The sequence below is a fragment of the Sabethes cyaneus genome, chromosome 3 (assembly GCF_943734655.1).
Source record: "Sabethes cyaneus chromosome 3, idSabCyanKW18_F2, whole genome shotgun sequence".
Lineage (NCBI taxonomy): Eukaryota > Metazoa > Arthropoda > Insecta > Diptera > Culicidae > Sabethes > Sabethes cyaneus.
The window spans coordinates 62571508-62589669 of record NC_071355.1 but is presented as its reverse complement, the minus strand read 5'-3'; the positions used below and the strand labels follow the sequence as shown (position 1 = coordinate 62589669).

Below are 18162 nucleotides of genomic sequence, written 5' to 3'. Positions count from 1 at the left end.
TCTTTAATCTGAACATTTTTAATCTGTACCTCGGTGGTATGAATGCGTTCACATTAATTGGGTCCTAAAATTTGTGATAAAAAGATGATTTTTTTAGAAGGAACGATAAAGCTTCCCATTATGACGACCAGAGTATAGTTTTTTCTTTTTTAAAAAGATGCAGAGCACTAAAAAATTCAAAACAAAAATATTGTAATTTATTCTCCCTTGACATTAGAGATCTTCCTTGACATAACGAAAATAACACGTTTCTGGCAACAATGATAATTTTTTCTCACTGGCAACTCTGCTTTGACATTGATTAGAGCAGTTGATCGTTTTGACAGTTACAGCTTCGCAGTTGTCTCTTGTGCTTGTCTGCGTTTTGCTGGTCGTGAGGAAGTGGAACATCAAATTTGAACTACCCGATAAAAAATCCCCCCTACTTTTCCCCCGATTTAGTAGGTTCGCGTCGGCTGAATCGCCCGATTTTGGACCCGACGAATCGGCCGATTGTTGCAACGACGCTTATGAGAGTTTAACAGGGCGATCTACCGATTCGTCGGTATGTTTAATCGATCGACAAAAACCGACTAAATTGGCTGTTTAGTCGGGTGATGAAATAAAGGTGTCTGATGGAACCAAACGAAATAGGTTGATTAATCGGGAGATAAAATTTGTCAATATACCGACGAAATAGGTGGATTAATTGGTGTATGTAGTTAACTTGCCTACCAAAGCCGATCAAATCTGTTAGCCTCTAACTGCTCAGCGGTTGGGGAAGGGAAATGCAGATGGGAAATAGGGTGTGTGTCTCGGGGCCAAATTAATACAAGCACGTAACTTCACTCGTACACAGCAGATGCCGAAATAAACCATTAATCATGGGTGTTAATCTTACCAGAGGGAAAATGTAACCACTTGACCTGATGCTGTCGAGGACCAACCAGATAACCAATCAAAATTGCGAATGAAAACTCAACGACGAGGACTAACCACTCCTTTTTGAGTTCGGAAAGACGAATAGCAAACCGGATGTAAAATTGTGGATAATGTTGCTTCTTGTGGCAAAGACTGGTTTAACAATTTACGGTACCGTTTTATTCTTTCCCTGGGCCCTACAATTCTTATTCTACTGTACTTGCGCTTTTGACTTGGCTGGTGTACCACTAAGTTGGTTTCGGTTTTACACGATGCTCCTCTCCATTCGGCGATGATTCCACTAACGTGCTAGGCCTGTCCAGGCCCCCGAATGGTTCTCTTCGAAGCTGGCTTCAATAGCCCGTGGACGCACGGGTCGATCTCCCTGGTCGCGGGTGGTGTGAATAACGTCGAACGGCGCCGATGGTAGACGTAACCGGCCCTTGCCGCCACTAACGATCAATACGGAGGCGATTAACCGCTGCACTCCGTCGAACTGTGGAATAGAACCGAGAACAAAAAGGCCCTCTAGGCCCTGTCGGAGGGTATCAGATACAGTATCACATTAACCATAAACTTAGGTTTATGTACACCAGCAACAACTTTCACATTTTTAAACTTAATTTACCTTTTGTTTCTATGATTTGGGTTCACTAATATGGTTCTTTAGTTTCCCTTTTGTGGGTGTTATCTCGTAGAACTACAATTACAATTATTCTTGACAATTAGCTATTCTTGTACACCATACTTTTACAATGGACAATTACCTATTCCACTTTAAACTAAACACTTTCTCGTTGCACAAAGAAACAACAATACAACAACTCACAATAAATTTAAAAAACTTTTCTTACGACTCACCGCGCGCACCTCTAACTTCGTTAGATTTTCGAGATCGAATTCCGTTTGAATATTTGCGTTGAGCCTTTTAAAGCTTCTCTATGTTTGTAATCGGGCTTTCAAAAGCTTTCCGATTTCAAACAATAGGCCGTTTTTGGTAACAATTCCCTCGGTAGTATCCCCCTGTGGTATTGAATGCCTTAGTTGTATTTTCGATACCTCTGAACACGGCTATGTATGAGTGATCCGTCCGCCCGCAGGCTTGGATGGTTATCACCCATACTGTTGCGAGTATTCGTGGTTGTATTAATGAAGCTACCCACCGTGAGTTACCGTTCCGTCCGCAGACATGGAATGATATAACCCATACGATGCTTGTGTTCCATTTGGTCGAGCCGTCCCGTCTGAGTTACCGATCCGTCTATAAGACGTGGAACGCTATAACCCACACAGATGACAGCTCGCCCAGCGATGGGTACTCGCTATCCACATCGGAGCAAACTTTCCTCTCGGAATCATCTCTCCGTCCGCAGACTTGGAGAGCTACCACTCCAACTGTCGACAGTTTGCTCGGGGGTGGACTTAGGAAGGGGCGTTTTCGAGCAGTTTGAAATAGCATACTAAATTGGCGGAGACAATACAAAAACTTGTAACCATCGGTTACAAATCGGTGGAGGAATCAGATGACGAAATACGTAAATCATACGAAATAGGTGGATTAATCGATGGAGGAAATTTTGTAACCTACGGAACCATACGAAATAGGTCGATTATTCGGGACATAAAATTTATCAATACAGACAAAATAGGTGGATCAATTTGAGCATTATATTGAAGTCTATAGAACCAAACCTAATTCTAATAAAAATGCTCCTAATAATGCCCTGAAAGTGGCCCTCTTCAACAACTCCTCCTGCCTCAGGAACAGAGATGCCCACCGTGCGGTATCGCTCGACCAGTTTAAAAGCGACTTTCGACTTCTGAGAATTGGCGACCAGTGGCCCAAGACCGAGTTGAACGAAGAAGACTGCTTGAAATAGCACGAGCGACGTCGGCGCGATGACAACCTGTAACGATCAGAAGGTAATTAATTGGAATCGAAAAAAGCTGTTCATTGAAGAAATTTCTCTCTTCTGCGGAACATACACGAACACTTATATTGACTCCTATAGTTTAATTTCACTAACCTGCTCATCCTTCATGAAGCCAATCGATCAATTTCCTCCGCAGAACCAATCCGTTCCCATCGTGACAAAGGAGATGAACTTGTCGCAGGACCTTTTCGATTCCATGCCTCATTGACGGCGACGCAGATCCGGACGGAGTTCCTTTAAGGAAGATATAAACCGAGTCAAGAGCAGCTTGTTACTGGACCTAACCTCTATCTCCGTTGTGTGGCTCCACAATCCGATAGGAAAAAATAGTCGCACGATAATTTTCAGCGCGAAATTCCAACTAAAATAGCGATAATAAGTTACAAATTCAATGCAGCTGTCTTTTTATGTAAAGGATACTTACCTAGCTATTCAAATAAAGAACAAGTAAATTAGAAGTAAACTGGCCTTGTTCAAAAATCAATCAGACTTAGCTGTCAAAACATCATTCTGTACAGAGTAAACCGATCATCATCTGATTTAATCGTTACCCGACGGTAACAGATTAAATATACCAATGCGTCGGGTGACGGAGACAACCACCCAACGCGATCCGACGAAGTCGGTTGATTAATAGGTTGATTTCTTCGGCATCCTATTTCGTCGATAGATGCGTAAAACAGCATCTGTCAAAATTTTCTATTGGGTAGTTATCGGATAAAAGTTCTGATTCGGGCAATGTATTCCAATCCATCGATTCACGGTGCTAGACTTTGTCCAAATCTAGTTTGCGCTAAGAATGACTAAATGATGTCAAACTGATGGCCAACCAAGCCAAGTGGCCAACAGTATAATCTCGGTACAATCGACCCCGCAGAACAGTATGAAAAAAAAAACGCCAACCGAAACTGGTACCGTATTATCAATCAGATTGGTATGTTCTGCTACTCCGATGTGAATCAGCAGTAGGGCGAACGGCAGACCAAAATTTTCTGTGCGTTTCTAACCAAACACGGTCGCATCTCGATGGCGGGTGTTGCATCCGAAAACTGAAGCCATCCACGCTGTGACCAAGTGCAGTCACTACGCTTATTGCTGATTTTGACAAAGGCCTTAATTAAACTGAGATGACCGGAACCGGAAAATGTGCTGTAAACTCAGAAAATGTTTTAGGTCGCGATTGCCAAGCTATTTCCTGACTTTGCAACTTTTGACTTTTTGACACACTATCACATGAGCGTGAAGGTAAACAAAAAGTTTTCCGTGACATTTCAAGACATACTATGGTTTCTTTTTATAATTCGTGTTGTCTAGACACCGCTAAACACAACCATGCACAACTATAGTTTGTCTATATAAGGTTGCCCAAATGTTTATATTTTGTTCAAAATTTCACAAAATTAAAAAAAGGTTATTAACGGCAATAGCCTAAAAATATAAAATTGAATATCAAAATATGTGTTCCTAACCCTAACCTCATCGATTCAAGCTAAAAACGACATAGGGCTTTAGGACCCAATTAAAAACAGTATAATCAATATATTTAGAATGCCACTGTCGCTGCAGTGTGCGTGATAAACATCACACATGTTCAGATAATGTATTTACATTATATATACATATGTGTGTCTGCCTGAGATTCATCAAAAGGGGAATCTCATTGTCAAACTTTGACAACCAGTTTAAAATTTCAAATATGGCTGCCAAGTAATGTGATTGGAAACTTCGCTTGTTGCAAATTTCTGAGGTGCAAAAGGGCGCAGTTGTGGGATTCAATTCATCCGGACGAAAAGAAAAAGAACGTTTAAAAACATTTCACTGGCATGAAAACACAGCGATGAGCGCACTGATGACAGCACCAACCAGCGCACAGATAAAGAACAGATAAATAACAACGAGCAACTTTGACAATGAAGTTCCCGATTCACAGACTTGATACAGATTGTTAGCATCATGTTTACCACAATGAGTCCTGTAGTAAAACAGCGACACTGGCATTCTATATATATATTGATTCTACTTTAAAAACCGATCAAGCGTCACAAACAATTGACGTTAAAGTGGACCGGTAAATTAAAAAAGAGCAAAATATCTTAATGCGTTTCCTCTTGCTCAGGAGCTTTGGCAACATAGCTCATATGCAACTTATCTCTCTCCAGCACTCAAAATAGTCAATTTTAGTCGAAACTGCCGAGCCAATTTCGTATTATACAAACCGGACCTTTAGAATTCGCGCATGTTTGAGATGTTTTCAAAACGTTTGTTTTCGTCAAATCAAAACAACAAGTTCATAGGGTGCGCGTCTTGCGTGTGTGTGTGAAAATGAATAGAGTTACCAAATATTCAGATTAAAAATGAACTCGCCCAATCTGAACGAGCTGTTTTTCATATTAGCCGGGGTTGAGTGTAGTCTAAAAAGGGGCAAATGTCGCAATATAATCAATCCAGCTTTTTACGAGCCATAATGGCGGACGTGTTCGTAATATTTGAACAGCATTTTTAACATTACCCTATAATACATCGCACGTTTTCTTTCCGCGCGTTCATGGTAAAACTAAAGGAATGTACGGAAAGAAAACGTGCGATGTATTAAGAAAATGTCAAAAATGCTGTTCAAATATTACGAACACGTCCGCCATTATGGCTCGTAAAAAGCTGCATATCCAGCTTTTTACGCGCTATAATGGCGGACGCTATAAATTGTGTTCGTAATATGTGAACAATCTTTTTGACAACTCTGCATACATCAAAACTGGGCACTCTTCTCCTGTACGGCAGTGTTGCTCTTTCTTTCGTTTACGCAAAAGAAGGAAGGCAATAGTTTTGTTTACATTTCGCACAGTTTTGCTTTCCTTCTTTGACGTAAACGAAAGAAAGAGCACGGTAGTGTTGCAAGAGAAGAGTGTCAGATTTGATGTATGCAGAGTTGTCAAAAAGATTGTACGCATATTACGAACACAATTTATAGCGGCCATCATTATAGCGCGTAAAAAGCTGGATACAGTGGACCCCCGTTCGTTTGAACGATTCCTCATGCAAACTAACGGGGTTACTTTTTAATTTGAACAACTGGCCACCCTAAATATGCTGAAACTCGTATGAACTGGCCGCCCTGCTCTTTGTTATTGTTTTGATGGTTTGATTTAGTTACCAGTTGCAAGCAGCGAATATTTCATTCTCCGATCGAATTTCTATCGTAATCGTTGGGAAACAGATTATGAAACTGATTAAACATGCTAGACCAGTACAAACAAATCGTGTTTATGTGCATTGTCTGCATAAACAAATGATGCCATGTTGAGAATGACATTTGAACCATTTTTAATTTGCATGTCGTGCAAACCAACGGGGTTCAAATTAAAAAGTGTTCAGTTTAAAAACGGTAAAACGAACGGGGGTCCACGGTATCCAGCGTTTTGGGCGCTATAATGGCGGACGCTATAATTGTGTTCGTAATATGCGTACAATCTTTTCGACAACTCTGCATACATCAAATCTGGCACTCTTCTCTTGCAACACTACCGTGCTCTTTCTTTTGTTTACGCCAAAGAAGGAGAGCAAAAATTAGCGAAATGTAAACAAAACTATTGCTCTCCTTCTTTTACATAAACGAAACAAAGAGCAACACTGCCTTACAGGAGAAGAGTGTCCAGTTTTGATGGATGCAGAGTTGTCAAAAAGATTGTTCGCATATTACGAACACAATTTATAGCGTCCGCCATTATAGCGCGTAAAAAGCTGGATACAGAATGACAGTGTCGCTGCAGTGCGCGTGGTAAACATCGCACATGCTCAGATAATGTATATACATTACCCAGTAAACCATTTGGTTTGTATATCTCGATTGCAACTGAGATATACGAAATCATATTTGAACGAAAAAGTTATATTTCACGCCATATAAGAACATATATGTACCAAAGTGGAGGCGCTATACGTGCAAAAGTTTTGACAATTATTTGTAATTCTATTTTGCGTAGTTTTTACAACACGCAACTAAATACTCCTGAATATATGATTAAGATATAATCAAATATTGCAATCGTCTATACTGCTTTATAATTCACAGTCATAAATTGTATATGAAGACACGCACGACTGCAAAACAACTTATTGTTCACTTCGATTTGACATACTCTTATGTGCCAAACAGTTACCATTTATGTGTTTTTAAAATTTACCTTTAAAATTTGCACATACTATTCATATGCATATAATTTTCATGTGTACTTCTGGGCGGATTGTGTTTATATGTGGCACATAATAATCATAAGGATTTTCATATGGAAATTTTCCATTAGTTATGTGCGGATTATTTTGAGTGTAGTCCAAATAGGGGCTAATGTCGCAATATTTGAACGGCACCATATACATTGTGGCTCTTGAAATTATATTGGTAGTGGCATCACTTCTCCAAATTTATTTTATATGTTGTTTTGTAGCGGCTTCCTCGTGTTTTCATTGAAAATAAAAATTTATATGCAGACTGAAGGTTTTTTGAAGCAAATTATCAAACTCAGATAAGTGATATTAACACAACTCAAGGTTTACACGTTTTTGTGTAAATGTTAAATTTTATTCGGTGTTGTGCATTAGTTGTGAGGCCTAGTTCCACCAGCAGCATAATTTACAGCCGTGCACTATCCGTACCCAGTCCGCGGGCGGCAACATTTCTCGCCCAAATGGCCGAAGCCGTAGAGCAAAAAATATCCGAGAACAAAGAGCGGGGAGAGGAGAGACATCGCCAAAAAAGACAGCAAGAGGACGCTCGAAAGAATCGCTACAATGGAATTGTAAAAAAACGGAAATGGGAGGATCCACCCGCAGATCCGGAAGCGGTGAAAGATTTTGATCCGGCTACACGCGTGAAGAAGCGCAAATGCATCATACTGCTCGGTTACTCTGGGGTGGACTATTTGGGAATGCAGCGAAATCCTGGAACTAGAACCATCGAGGAAGACCTGCTGGTTGCGATGCTGAAGCACGGTTGGATAAGTGATGAAGCCTTCAAGCAGCCCCAGCAGATTCAATTCCAGCGCGCTGCTCGAACAGATAAAGGTGTGTCTGCGGCCACGCAGGTGGTTTCGTTGAAGTTGCCGGAGAAGTTGGACTTGGATGCTCTGAATGCAGATCTACCACCGCAGATTCGAGTATTCGCTGTGAAACGTGTGACTAAGGGTTTCAATTCTAAGTCCAATTGTGATGCCCGCACGTATGCGTATACTTTGCCAACGATTGCATTTGCTTCAAATGACGAAGAAGTTGATATCAAAACGTATAGACTGCCGGAAGAGCGACTACGAACGGTCAACACGACGCTGAAACTTTACGAAGGAACAAAGAATTTTCACAATTTCACGAGCCGAAAGGAGTTTATTGATCCTTCGTCAAAACGGTTTATCATGTCGTTTGAATGTGAGGCTCCGTTTGTTCCGGAGGAAACGACAGTTGAATTTGCCACCATAAAAATTAAAGGGCAAAGTTTCATGCTACATCAGATTCGGAAGATGGTTGGTCTGACCTTGGCGGTGATTCGTGGCTTAACCCCCGCAGAAACGATCCTCAAAGCGTTTGAAGAAGTCCGTTACGGCATTCCAACAGCCCCAGGCTTAGGGCTGGTGCTGAGTCGGATCCACTATGAGAAGTACAACGCTCGCTACGGTCAGGATGGGTGTCACGAGGTTTTAGATTTTCAGAAGGAGGATGAGCAAATTCAGGACTTTTTCCAGAAGCACATTGCTTCCACTATTGTGAAAACGGAACTGACAACTAACTCCATGGTGGAATGGTTGGAAACGTTGCCACTGCACAGCTACGAACCGCGGAACGAAAGCGAACCATATGAGTCAAGCAGTAAGCGAAAAAGTGACGATACGGAAGTTGATGAGGATGAGTAATTTTACTTCATCTTGTATAAACAGTATCCTATAGTCTACTACTACAAGGCGACTCAGCGCTAGAGCTTAAGAAAAATTATAGAAAACATTAAAAACGTTTGTCGAATAAAGTTATTCAACAATTGATTTTTATTTATCAATTCCATACAATACAGGTCAAATATTACAATCCAGTCGTCAAAATATTTGACAATATGCCAAGAAAATGGTAGGTAACTTAATGAAAACAATTAATCTGAATGTGAGGTGAAATTCTGCTAAATATTTTAAACACGATTTCCTATTCATCAATTGCTTCTAAGCTCGCAACAGCCATTCGAAGTGCTCCTTCTCTCGTAGTATTGCCTCCGATAAATCCGGTTTGATGACAGAATTTGGATCCTTCAATTCCTGAGATCGTCGCCAACTCTTCGTCTCTTACACCACGCCAAGGGGCAGCCAGAAATTTACGACAAACAAAGCTTGCTGGTTGCAGTGGCACACAAATAACGCGCCAATCGTTTTCCTTGTTGTAATAGATGACATACTTGCAAAGCCCAACGATGTTGTACTCGTCCTCCAACTCATAGAGGTGATCCTTCCAGGGGCAAAACCGTTCCAGCTCCAGAATTGCACCCGACGAATGAATGTTCAGTCTGTTTTTCACTGCACTAGCGACCAGATCCCGGGCAGGCCACCAGGAAACCGAATAGTATAGAACACTATCGACGAATTCTTTCCCCACGTAAGCTTTCGCCTGCTCGAAACGCTTGATTACGTCCGCATCGGAGGCTTCCTCGTTCCAAGCAGGGTTGAACCGAGCAACCCGACCGCTAAGATGAGAATTGATGGTATATTTTGGTTCGCCGTCGAACATGGGAACGCCATTATCGATGGCATCTAACTCAGCTATCATGTTGTCGTATAATTTACGATAAACGCCCCGTATCAGATCGTCTGACGGAGTTGGAACCGAGTTTTTCGTCAATACTTGTCGAATTACTTCCTCTCCGAAGTAGGTATAGATTAAACCAGCGGAACTTAACCTAGGGGTGATAATTATTAACTTAATTTAATATTGAAAAAGATAAAATGGACTAAATTTGAACTCACCGAATCGCACGCTTCACTTTGATCTCCGGCCGCAAAGAGTTTAGCGTTTCTTGAAAGCTCGCCTGGTGGTGATCGAAACGGTTCTTCTCCGGATCGAATACGGCACCAACATCCACAACGATGTCGCATTGTTCCAGCTGTTTGGCGTCCCGTGTTCGCTGGATCTTTGCGTTAGCATAACGCGGAAGTTGTTGAAGCATGAAGCATGCTAGCAGTTCATCGCAGTGGAAGATGCCATCATGTGTACCGATCACCAAGCTTTCGTCATCCTTGAAGCGTTTGGACTCCGAAACATCTGGCGAGGTGCTCATTGTTAATTGATTGGCCGAACTTTTTCCACGTGCACCTATTTTTCTCAGCAAACAGTTACACCGCAGCAATTGAACACGACGGGTAGTGAAGGTAGTGAAAGTATTAAAATTTTGTTCGGAGAATTTTACCGCGGTTGCAGCGGTAACCAACTTTGACAGCTGTTGGCGAAACATTTTTTTATGGCTGTGGCTGACGTTTATAGTGTCAAATCTATGGGCGGTAAAATCGGTGAATTCACTCACACAAAAATGTTGAAAACCAAATTTAAGTAACTTTTATCCGAATTAACTGATTTATGCGGGAATTTTAGTGAAAACCACGTAAATTTGGGTATTGTTAATTTTCTGTATGTACGATTGCCGAAATCTTTCCAATAAGAATTGCTTTCTGCTACATTTGGAATTATGTTTATTTTTTCATTTCAAATTCAATGAAAGTGTATAAATACCAGAAACATATTTGATACATTGGCTAACTTTCAATTTTAAATGGCTCAGTTGATAAAACAAGAGCAGGATAAGCACCTGAAATTTGTTCTGGGTCAACCGGAAGAAGGTATCAGTGGTTATTTTTCCACACCAAGCATATTAGCATTAAGTTTATTCCCACAGTTCTTGTCGAATTCTGCAAACTAGCTATCGAGTACATCAGCAATGGAATCAATGAAAAGAAATGTACCGTTGCTGCAAGTGAGTTAAAGATCCAGTCGCAAATACCTATAAAGTTTTACATGTCTATTCATTTCTTTCTGCAGAAAAACTTGAAACGACATTCGAGACCATCAAATCCTGCATTGAGGCCCTGGTATGCCTGCTAATGGATTGTACAAAGCTGCACATCAGTGAGGAAGAGTTTCGAACACTGAAAACCATTGATTTTACCGACAGTCAAATAGATATCCTTTGGCAGTTTGTGAGCAGTAAGCGTAAATTGGTGGAGAATATTTTGAAGAATTCGACGGATAGTGAGTTGCACTTTCGCGATCTGGAATGGCGATTGGAGGCTAAAGTGGCCTCAAGATCGCTGCATCGGCAAGCCACACCGATAATTGCAATGAAACTGCACCTTGACAGTGAAGTTGTTAACGAACATAAGGAAAGACTTTCCCAGGAAGCAGACACAACAGGCGAATCGAGCACGCGCCAGGAAATTCTCTTACAAACCGATCCAACCAGTCTGGTTCACTTGATTCAAGTCCTAGAACAGGCTTTGATTGATTCTAAAACGCATAGAGTTAGAAACTTTGTCAAATCATTCCAGAAATAACCCATTCCGCTGTGTTAATCTGTATTTTATTCACAATAAATTTATTTCTAACATTTTATGGTACTTTCGTCAAAGTATTTGTTGTACTTCTTCCACTGATATCGCTGCTTGGGGTCACGCTTGCTCCACGATGGGTTCATGTTCGGCATTAGACCCGCTTTCTGTGCCATGATAACAAGGGCTCCCATTCGGCGCTGTTGACGCTTACATAACCCCGTCACCCGACGTGGTAGCATACAGCCATCGCTTCGGAGAAACTGGCTCAGAATCAAAACATCCGTATGCTTGACGTCCAGGCCCAGCGTACACTTGGGACAGAATTGTTTTCCACTTTGTTTGGCTTCGGCAACCTCTTTGAGCAGTTGACCGGTTCTGGGTGAGGCAACGTAATCGGCGCTGATTGAGAGACGATCCTTTTGCAGCGTTTCTTTGACTGTAAATTAAGGAGCTCTAACTGTGTTCAGTTGATTGATTAATCAAATTACTTACTCTCTTTAAGGTTGCACGCTGTTGTTACACTGAATGATCTCAAATTGCTTTGGATAAGAAAGTTAAATCCACTTAATTTAGCTGCTTTAAGCAAAGCCATATTGCGAGCAGTATTGTTTTGATTCCAAAAAATGCAATGTTTTTTTTGCTTGGTTTTTTAATGTTTCATTTTGACAGCTAATCTAGCGAAATCAGAGATGCCAGAAAATTTGCAATTGTTTTTTATAACCTTTAAAACGTTTTTTTTTTAAATATATAGTGAAATCATTTATATCTTAAATTGCTTGAATTAGTAAGGATTGACTTTGCTAACTTTTGCTTTTTGTACTACTTCAAACGCCGTAAAGTAAACTCATAATAAACGAAAAAGACTAAAAACTACTGTATTTTAAAACTTTTGGCATTACTTACTTTACGTCAAACTGGATGATAATCGACTATCGACTATCGAGTTCGTTTTCAACGTTTTCAAGCTTTTCAAGTCTCCCTCCTCGAGTCCCTTGACGAGCGACGCGTTTTGCATCATTTTATTTACTTACGCATCCGTTACAGTAGTCCTCGAAGATTTAGATAGTTTAAGTGCTTTGTGAAGTTTTTACCATTAGCTTTATTTTTATCTAAATAATGAGTCTCGATTTTGGAGAAATTGTTGAGCCTTCAACACGAGCCTTCTGGGATGACTATGATGAAAGTGAGGAAGATCGAGCGCCATTGCCACCGTAAATAGTGCCGACTTTTTTCTTTACCAACCATAAGCTAATCAATCTTTCTTTTAGACTGGAATGGAATTGGTTGAATGAGGATAACACCGAGCAGAAGCTAAACAGCATAAAACTACTGCTCATTCTGGAGGGCCAAGCAATCACGAGTTTCGTTGGAACGGCAGTATTGAAGGGCAGATCGCCAATCGCTCGGCTGGCCGGTATCTCAACATACCTTTACAGTATTCCAGAACAGGAAATGCTGGTTTGTTTATCAGAGGAAAAAATCCTCAACAATTTTTCACGAATAACGGAGAAATTAATCCCATGGCTTAGCTCAGCGCAGCGAGTGATTGCAATATCATTCCAACCCAGTGTAATGCATAAAGGAACCAGCGCGGACGACAAGGAGAAAGCGTGTTTTATACGATCTCTTAACGGTCAACTGAGTGAAATTCGAGAACTGGAAGCTCCCAATGTTATTACCGGTCTTTCAGCAGGTGCTTTAAGTTACAGAAAGTTCACCGGTCAGCAGATGGCTTCTGCTTACGTTTGCTTTTTGGACTCCTCCATTCTGGATTCAGTTTCTTCCAAGCCCGTACTGCAGCTATTGAAACTACTTTCCGTAGAATGTGACATCGACTATCAGTTGAAATTCGTTGAGGGATCAAATCTTTATCTATGAAATAAATCTTCAATTTTGTTGATTTGTCATTAAAACAATGTTGTTTATTTTACGTTTCCATCACATACTTAATAATTCCAATTATTTTGGGTTTTTACAGTTATTAACAAGTAAACCACAAGTACCAATCAATTCAATTGTTCTTAATTACCACTTTAGCCCGGAAAGTTTACGCTGGTGGTGTTTGCTCATTGTGAGCAGCATCGCGCGTACAACCCGGAAAGCTAAAATACACAACTTGCAATGTGTCGCAGACGAACCGCACCCGTTGAAAAGATGCCCTTATGGCTGAACAAGTTACCTCCAGGTTATGCCATGTAAATGAATGTATTAATATCGTCATCGTCCCGTCGCATATATTTATGTTCTATGAGCCACTCCAACTGTTCCTTAATCATTTTCTTCGATGGTAGGAACATGTTTTTGAGAATGTCAACTAATTCGGCCTGAAAGAGAGAAAGCAAACATTAGATTAGAGCGTAACGAGCAATCCACTGCTGTTGTAGACCAATTACCTGCAACGCCGCATTGCTCAATCGTTTTCGCATCTTCATTATTTTGATGATGGCCTCCTGAGTGCGCAATATTCGCAGTTGAACAATCGATTGATTGTCCTCCTGTTGGGATCGTTCGGTGCTTAACTGTAACCGTCCCACCAGATTGACTTTGCCACGTCGCTGGGGTTTACCATTTTTAATGAGCGCAAACTCCTGATTGATCCAGAAAAGGGTATTTTCAGCGAAGTCTTTCGGATTTCCTACCATCGGATCGTACAGCAGCAACTGCCGCTTTAGCTTAGGGAATGCCACCAGCGACCACAAAGTTCGTCGCAGCTCCGGATCCGGCAGTTCGGTTGCAAGACGCAGATTCTCGTACGATACCCTCTCGTTGGGGCGCTGATTCCAGGCGAATAGCACGGCCATCTGGAATGTGGTAACGTCCAAATCGAACCGGCCCGAATTGTTGGCGAAGGTTATCGTCCCGTTGCTCATGTGATGGTACCAGAGCAACTTTCTGCCGGAATGTTTCTTTTTGTAGAAATCTTCTACCTCGGGAATATAGTCTTCCAGTTCGAGCGGTAAGCTCACAGAAACACGCTCCGAACCGCGAGCCCAAGCACCCGCATTCAAGATCTTGATGTTGATTGCATCGTGACGAGTGGTCTGGGCTCGGAATTGAGTATTCAGATCTTCACTAACCTACAGGAAAGAAAGCGAATCAGTGAAACCCCACTACGAACGCTTCAAATGTGCTTACCTTAATATCCTGGAACATTCGAGCTAATTTGTTTACGTAATCGGCTGGCATCCCGACTTCTCGGAGCCATTCGACCATATCTTCTTCTTTTTCGCTATCGGCACTGGAGTCCAAGATCAATCTGCAACGGGAAAGCGGGTTCAAACCCAACAGCTAAAACTCTCAGACTACAGCAACTTACCTCCTCGTGAGATGCGCCTTATGATAGCGCATAAAAACATCCTTATTGCTTACGTACTTGAGCACCAGTAAAACATCGCGAAGACGAGATTCGATTTCATCCGACGTTAACCGCTTACTGAACGGAGTCCGCCTCAGCAGCATGTCGCAGTAGTTTGCCAACAGCTCCGGACACTTGGACTCGGGTGTAGCCGACTTAATACCACGAGCCATCGCCGTTGCGGAGGTGGGAAGCTCCAGCTTGAACACGGTAATGTCGTTAACCACCGTCTTGAAGGCCTTGTCTCGCGCCGTCAAAAAACGTGGATCATCATTAAAAGCTTCCTTGACGAGATTGCTAAAGCGACGGAAGAGTTCCAACAGTCGTTCGACATATTTTTCCGAGTCTTGCGTGATGACATCGGCAGCGGCAACCATATCGGCTAAACCGGCCTGAACAATGTGATTTTCCAGATCTCTTAACATAGGATCAACACCACCGGCAACGCGATCCAGCAGCCGAAACATCAATTGAAGTCGTTCGGTTTCTCGACCTTCAATCAAAGGAGCGCATTCCGCTAACAAAGTGGGCAGATGATCTTCAATTAGCACCGTAACACAGCATTGAGCTAGCGCTGTGATACTTCCCGGCTCGAGATATCGCTCCGCTCGCGCTTCCTCTTCCCTTAACTTCATATCGGCGTACTCCATGAAACTTTTAACTCCATCAGCTTGTAGATGTTCGCTTGCTTTAAGTCGATAAAAAGCTGAAGTCGCTTGCAGGTAGGCAGCTTCGAAATTTTCACGGTAAATTTCCAGCTTATCCTCCGTGTTCGAGCAGAGATTCACGTAACTTTCCCGCACTCCAATCACCAGCTGCGAATCAAATGCTTCCCCGTTTCGCTCAGCATGCACTAGCTTCATAGCAGAATCTTGCAGTCGGTGTTTAATATTAATAAAGATGCTCTGATTCCAGGAGTCTAGCATCAACTTTCGTACGATACTATCATCGGAATGGTTGGATTTTTTCGATGAGCTGCTACTGGAGTTGTGGCTCGATGCTTGACTTTTACCCTGCGTAGTAGAAATGAGTTCAATATGAAAAACACATCGTCATCAATACGGAATAATGCAGCTTTCAATTTAATCAGCGGCTTCTTAGTGACACAAAAAAGCTAACCCACCTGGAAGGCATTCTCCAGCTGCCAAAACGGAAGCGGCAGGTAACCGCTTTGGGTGAAAAATTTTCGCCACTCTACGATGTAGGCCTTGAGCAGAGCTTGCTCTTCGCGCTGCGCCAGCACACGGCTTTGCGCCTGCTTGATGAACATGACAATGTCCTCCTGCAGGCAGTCGTGGATTTTGCTGGGTCCTTTATCATCCCACAGACACACCAAATGGATGGCATAAAAGAGATCCTGCCACTCGGAATGTGTGACCGGTTCCTGCTTCAGCAGTTTCAATACGATCGGTCGCATTTGAGGCCATTTTTCTTCGAAAGATGTGTTGGACTGCAAAAACTGAAATTAATTCAACATACTTCAAGTTTGCCATTTTTTTTTGTGCAAGGATTAAAAGATAAATTTGAAGCAATAATTCTCTGTGTTACTGAATAGTATTCAATTAGTATGTTGGTCCCGTCATAGTGTCACATACCTTCGACATTGCCTTGAAAAACTCAGGCACGACTTTTTACGGCAGCTGAATGAGGCTGAACCAGCGGAGATCGAAGTATCAGCAGGAGGGAAAATCTCAGCTTGCACCAGCGTAGTAGTGGCGGCTATTTTTCTATTATTTTACTGCGCTAAATATTATCCTAAGATTACGAAAACAAAATCATCGGCAAATCTGGCATAAGAAGGGACTCAGCACTTTGAAAAGGACGAGGTCAGGCGATGTCGATGTCACCTTTGTTGTATCCCTACGCTGCGATCTACTTAATGCCTCCACTGTTTGCAATTATAGCGTAAACTTGAGGTTTAACTAACTTATTTCCTGCTAATAGTTAATGTTCACATTACCAACTGCGATACCTGAATCAATAATTATGTAAATTCAAACAAAAACTGCCAGTTCATTCGGAATTATTTACGCAAGTTGGCTATTTTGCCGGAGAGAGACTTTTTTGCACAAACTTTCTAAATATAATGACATTTGGCTCGACGAAATAGCTGTCAATGAATTCAAAGTACTTGAAAAGTTTTGAAAGGTGCAATAAAACCGCAGCACACTCGTAAAAAATTATTTGCAAAATTTCGCAGGAGTATCTCGCGATCAAGCAAGTATTTTTTATGAGCCATTTTCCATCCTTTCGTTGATAAGCGCCACTCTGACAAATATGAGGACTTTCCCAGCCAACAATAAATTTTAAATGACTGCTGTCGACGTGCGACGAGTGGGTAGTGAGTGTTATGTCTATTTGTCTGTGATAGGGAGATTAATGTATCCACCTTTTCGCGTGCGTAATGGCGGCTACTAAGGCTGTGAACCATTTCGCGAAATTTTTAACTTTTTAGTTAAAATTTGACAGTCCGATGGTTATTTCTGGCTTTAGTTTTCAATAGGACGCATAACCCATGCAAAAGGGTTGATTATACGACCTTTTGAAAACTAAAGCCAGAAATCTCCTCGAGTGGTTAAAGAGCCATATTCTCACAGTCACTTCACCTCACCTCACTTCTTTCACTTTCCTGTCACCTCACCTTTTTTTTCTTCTTCTGTCGGGTACTCTCACCACTGCGTCCATTATTTTGAACCATTTCATATGTCGACGAGTGAGAGTTATTTTTTGCTGGAGCAGCATAGGAAAATGAACTCTCACTCGCTCTGTTTGACAGTTGACTTATCCGCCCCTTTCAAATGTTAATCGACATATAAGGTGAGGACACAGAGAACAGACATTCATCTTAGTCTCGCAACGTGTGTAAAAGCTCAGCCGCCATTTTGAAAGCATGTGGTAATGCTCCCGCTACGTGGCGCTCACATCAATAAGAGGATTAATTTTGATTTTTAATGTCTGTCAATGCATATCAAAGTGCCTTAAGGCACAGTGCTCACTTGTCAGAACGTGGAAAGACACAAACAGATGGTGCAGCGAAACCAAATCGGGCGGAGCGGGAGTGCGAGTCATCGCGAGTGATTGGTATCAGCAGCTCGGGCTGCATTGACGAACGCAAAAAGGGAGCATCCATAAAGTACGTCACGCTTATAGGGGGGAGGGGGGTAGAGCTAATCGTAACGATTTGTGACGTAGGGGGGAGGGGGGGTTTGAAGTTATGTGACGTCAGATGAAAAAAAATCAAATGGAAAATTTATTCGGGAAATTATAATTTAGCCTTCATTTTAAGATACTACTATTGAAGGCTTCTATAAAATTAACATTCTGATGGATTTTAAAACAAATAATTAAATTTTTTGAATGAAAACTTTTTTCAACATATATGTGTGAACAGAACTCGTTTATTCTTCTA

The 18162-nt window shown here is 41.6% G+C and overlaps 6 protein-coding genes across 7 annotated transcripts; 3 read left to right on the top strand and 3 right to left on the bottom strand.

Moving 5' to 3' along the window:
* The first annotated feature begins 7294 nt into the window (after positions 1–7294).
* On the top strand, positions 7295–8878 carry LOC128741674 (pseudouridylate synthase 1 homolog). The gene has a single exon (XM_053837636.1). It carries the CDS (start codon positions 7400–7402, stop codon positions 8729–8731), a length of 1332 nt encoding a protein of 443 aa, XP_053693611.1. The 5' UTR covers positions 7295–7399; the 3' UTR covers positions 8732–8878.
* Positions 8830–10266, bottom strand: LOC128741676 (MYG1 protein). The gene is made up of 2 exons (XM_053837637.1): positions 9824–10266; positions 8830–9756 (listed from the first exon to the last, which is right to left on the bottom strand). The coding sequence occupies exons 1-2, from the start codon at positions 10132–10134 to the stop codon at positions 9012–9014; spliced, it is 1056 nt and encodes a 351-aa protein (XP_053693612.1). The 5' UTR covers positions 10135–10266; the 3' UTR covers positions 8830–9011.
* Positions 10267–10568: 302 nt separating this feature from the next.
* Positions 10569–11565, top strand: LOC128742725 (COMM domain-containing protein 2). Its single transcript, XM_053839172.1, has 3 exons — positions 10569–10690; positions 10747–10824; positions 10890–11565. Exons 1-3 carry the CDS (start codon positions 10624–10626, stop codon positions 11399–11401), a joined length of 657 nt encoding a protein of 218 aa, XP_053695147.1. The 5' UTR covers positions 10569–10623; the 3' UTR covers positions 11402–11565.
* On the bottom strand, positions 11397–12019 carry LOC128742726 (30S ribosomal protein S18). Its single transcript, XM_053839173.1, has 2 exons — positions 11891–12019; positions 11397–11834 (listed from the first exon to the last, which is right to left on the bottom strand). The coding sequence occupies exons 1-2, from the start codon at positions 11988–11990 to the stop codon at positions 11449–11451; spliced, it is 486 nt and encodes a 161-aa protein (XP_053695148.1). The 5' UTR covers positions 11991–12019; the 3' UTR covers positions 11397–11448.
* A 368-nt stretch (positions 12020–12387) lies between these two features.
* On the top strand, positions 12388–13276 carry LOC128741390 (uncharacterized). Its single transcript, XM_053837183.1, has 2 exons — positions 12388–12609; positions 12667–13276. The coding sequence occupies exons 1-2, from the start codon at positions 12515–12517 to the stop codon at positions 13274–13276; spliced, it is 705 nt and encodes a 234-aa protein (XP_053693158.1). The 5' UTR covers positions 12388–12514.
* Positions 13266–16788, bottom strand: LOC128741389 (cullin-5). 2 transcript variants are annotated; one of them, XM_053837181.1, is made up of 6 exons: positions 16349–16788; positions 15877–16212; positions 14715–15766; positions 14534–14654; positions 13792–14475; positions 13266–13722 (listed from the first exon to the last, which is right to left on the bottom strand). In XM_053837181.1, the coding sequence occupies exons 1-6, from the start codon at positions 16355–16357 to the stop codon at positions 13585–13587; spliced, it is 2340 nt and encodes a 779-aa protein (XP_053693156.1). In that variant the 5' UTR covers positions 16358–16788; the 3' UTR covers positions 13266–13584. The 2 variants fall into 2 exon arrangements, with proteins under 2 accessions (XP_053693156.1, XP_053693157.1); XM_053837182.1 differs by having other exon boundaries at positions 15877–16203.
* Positions 16789–18162: the final 1374 nt, after the last annotated feature.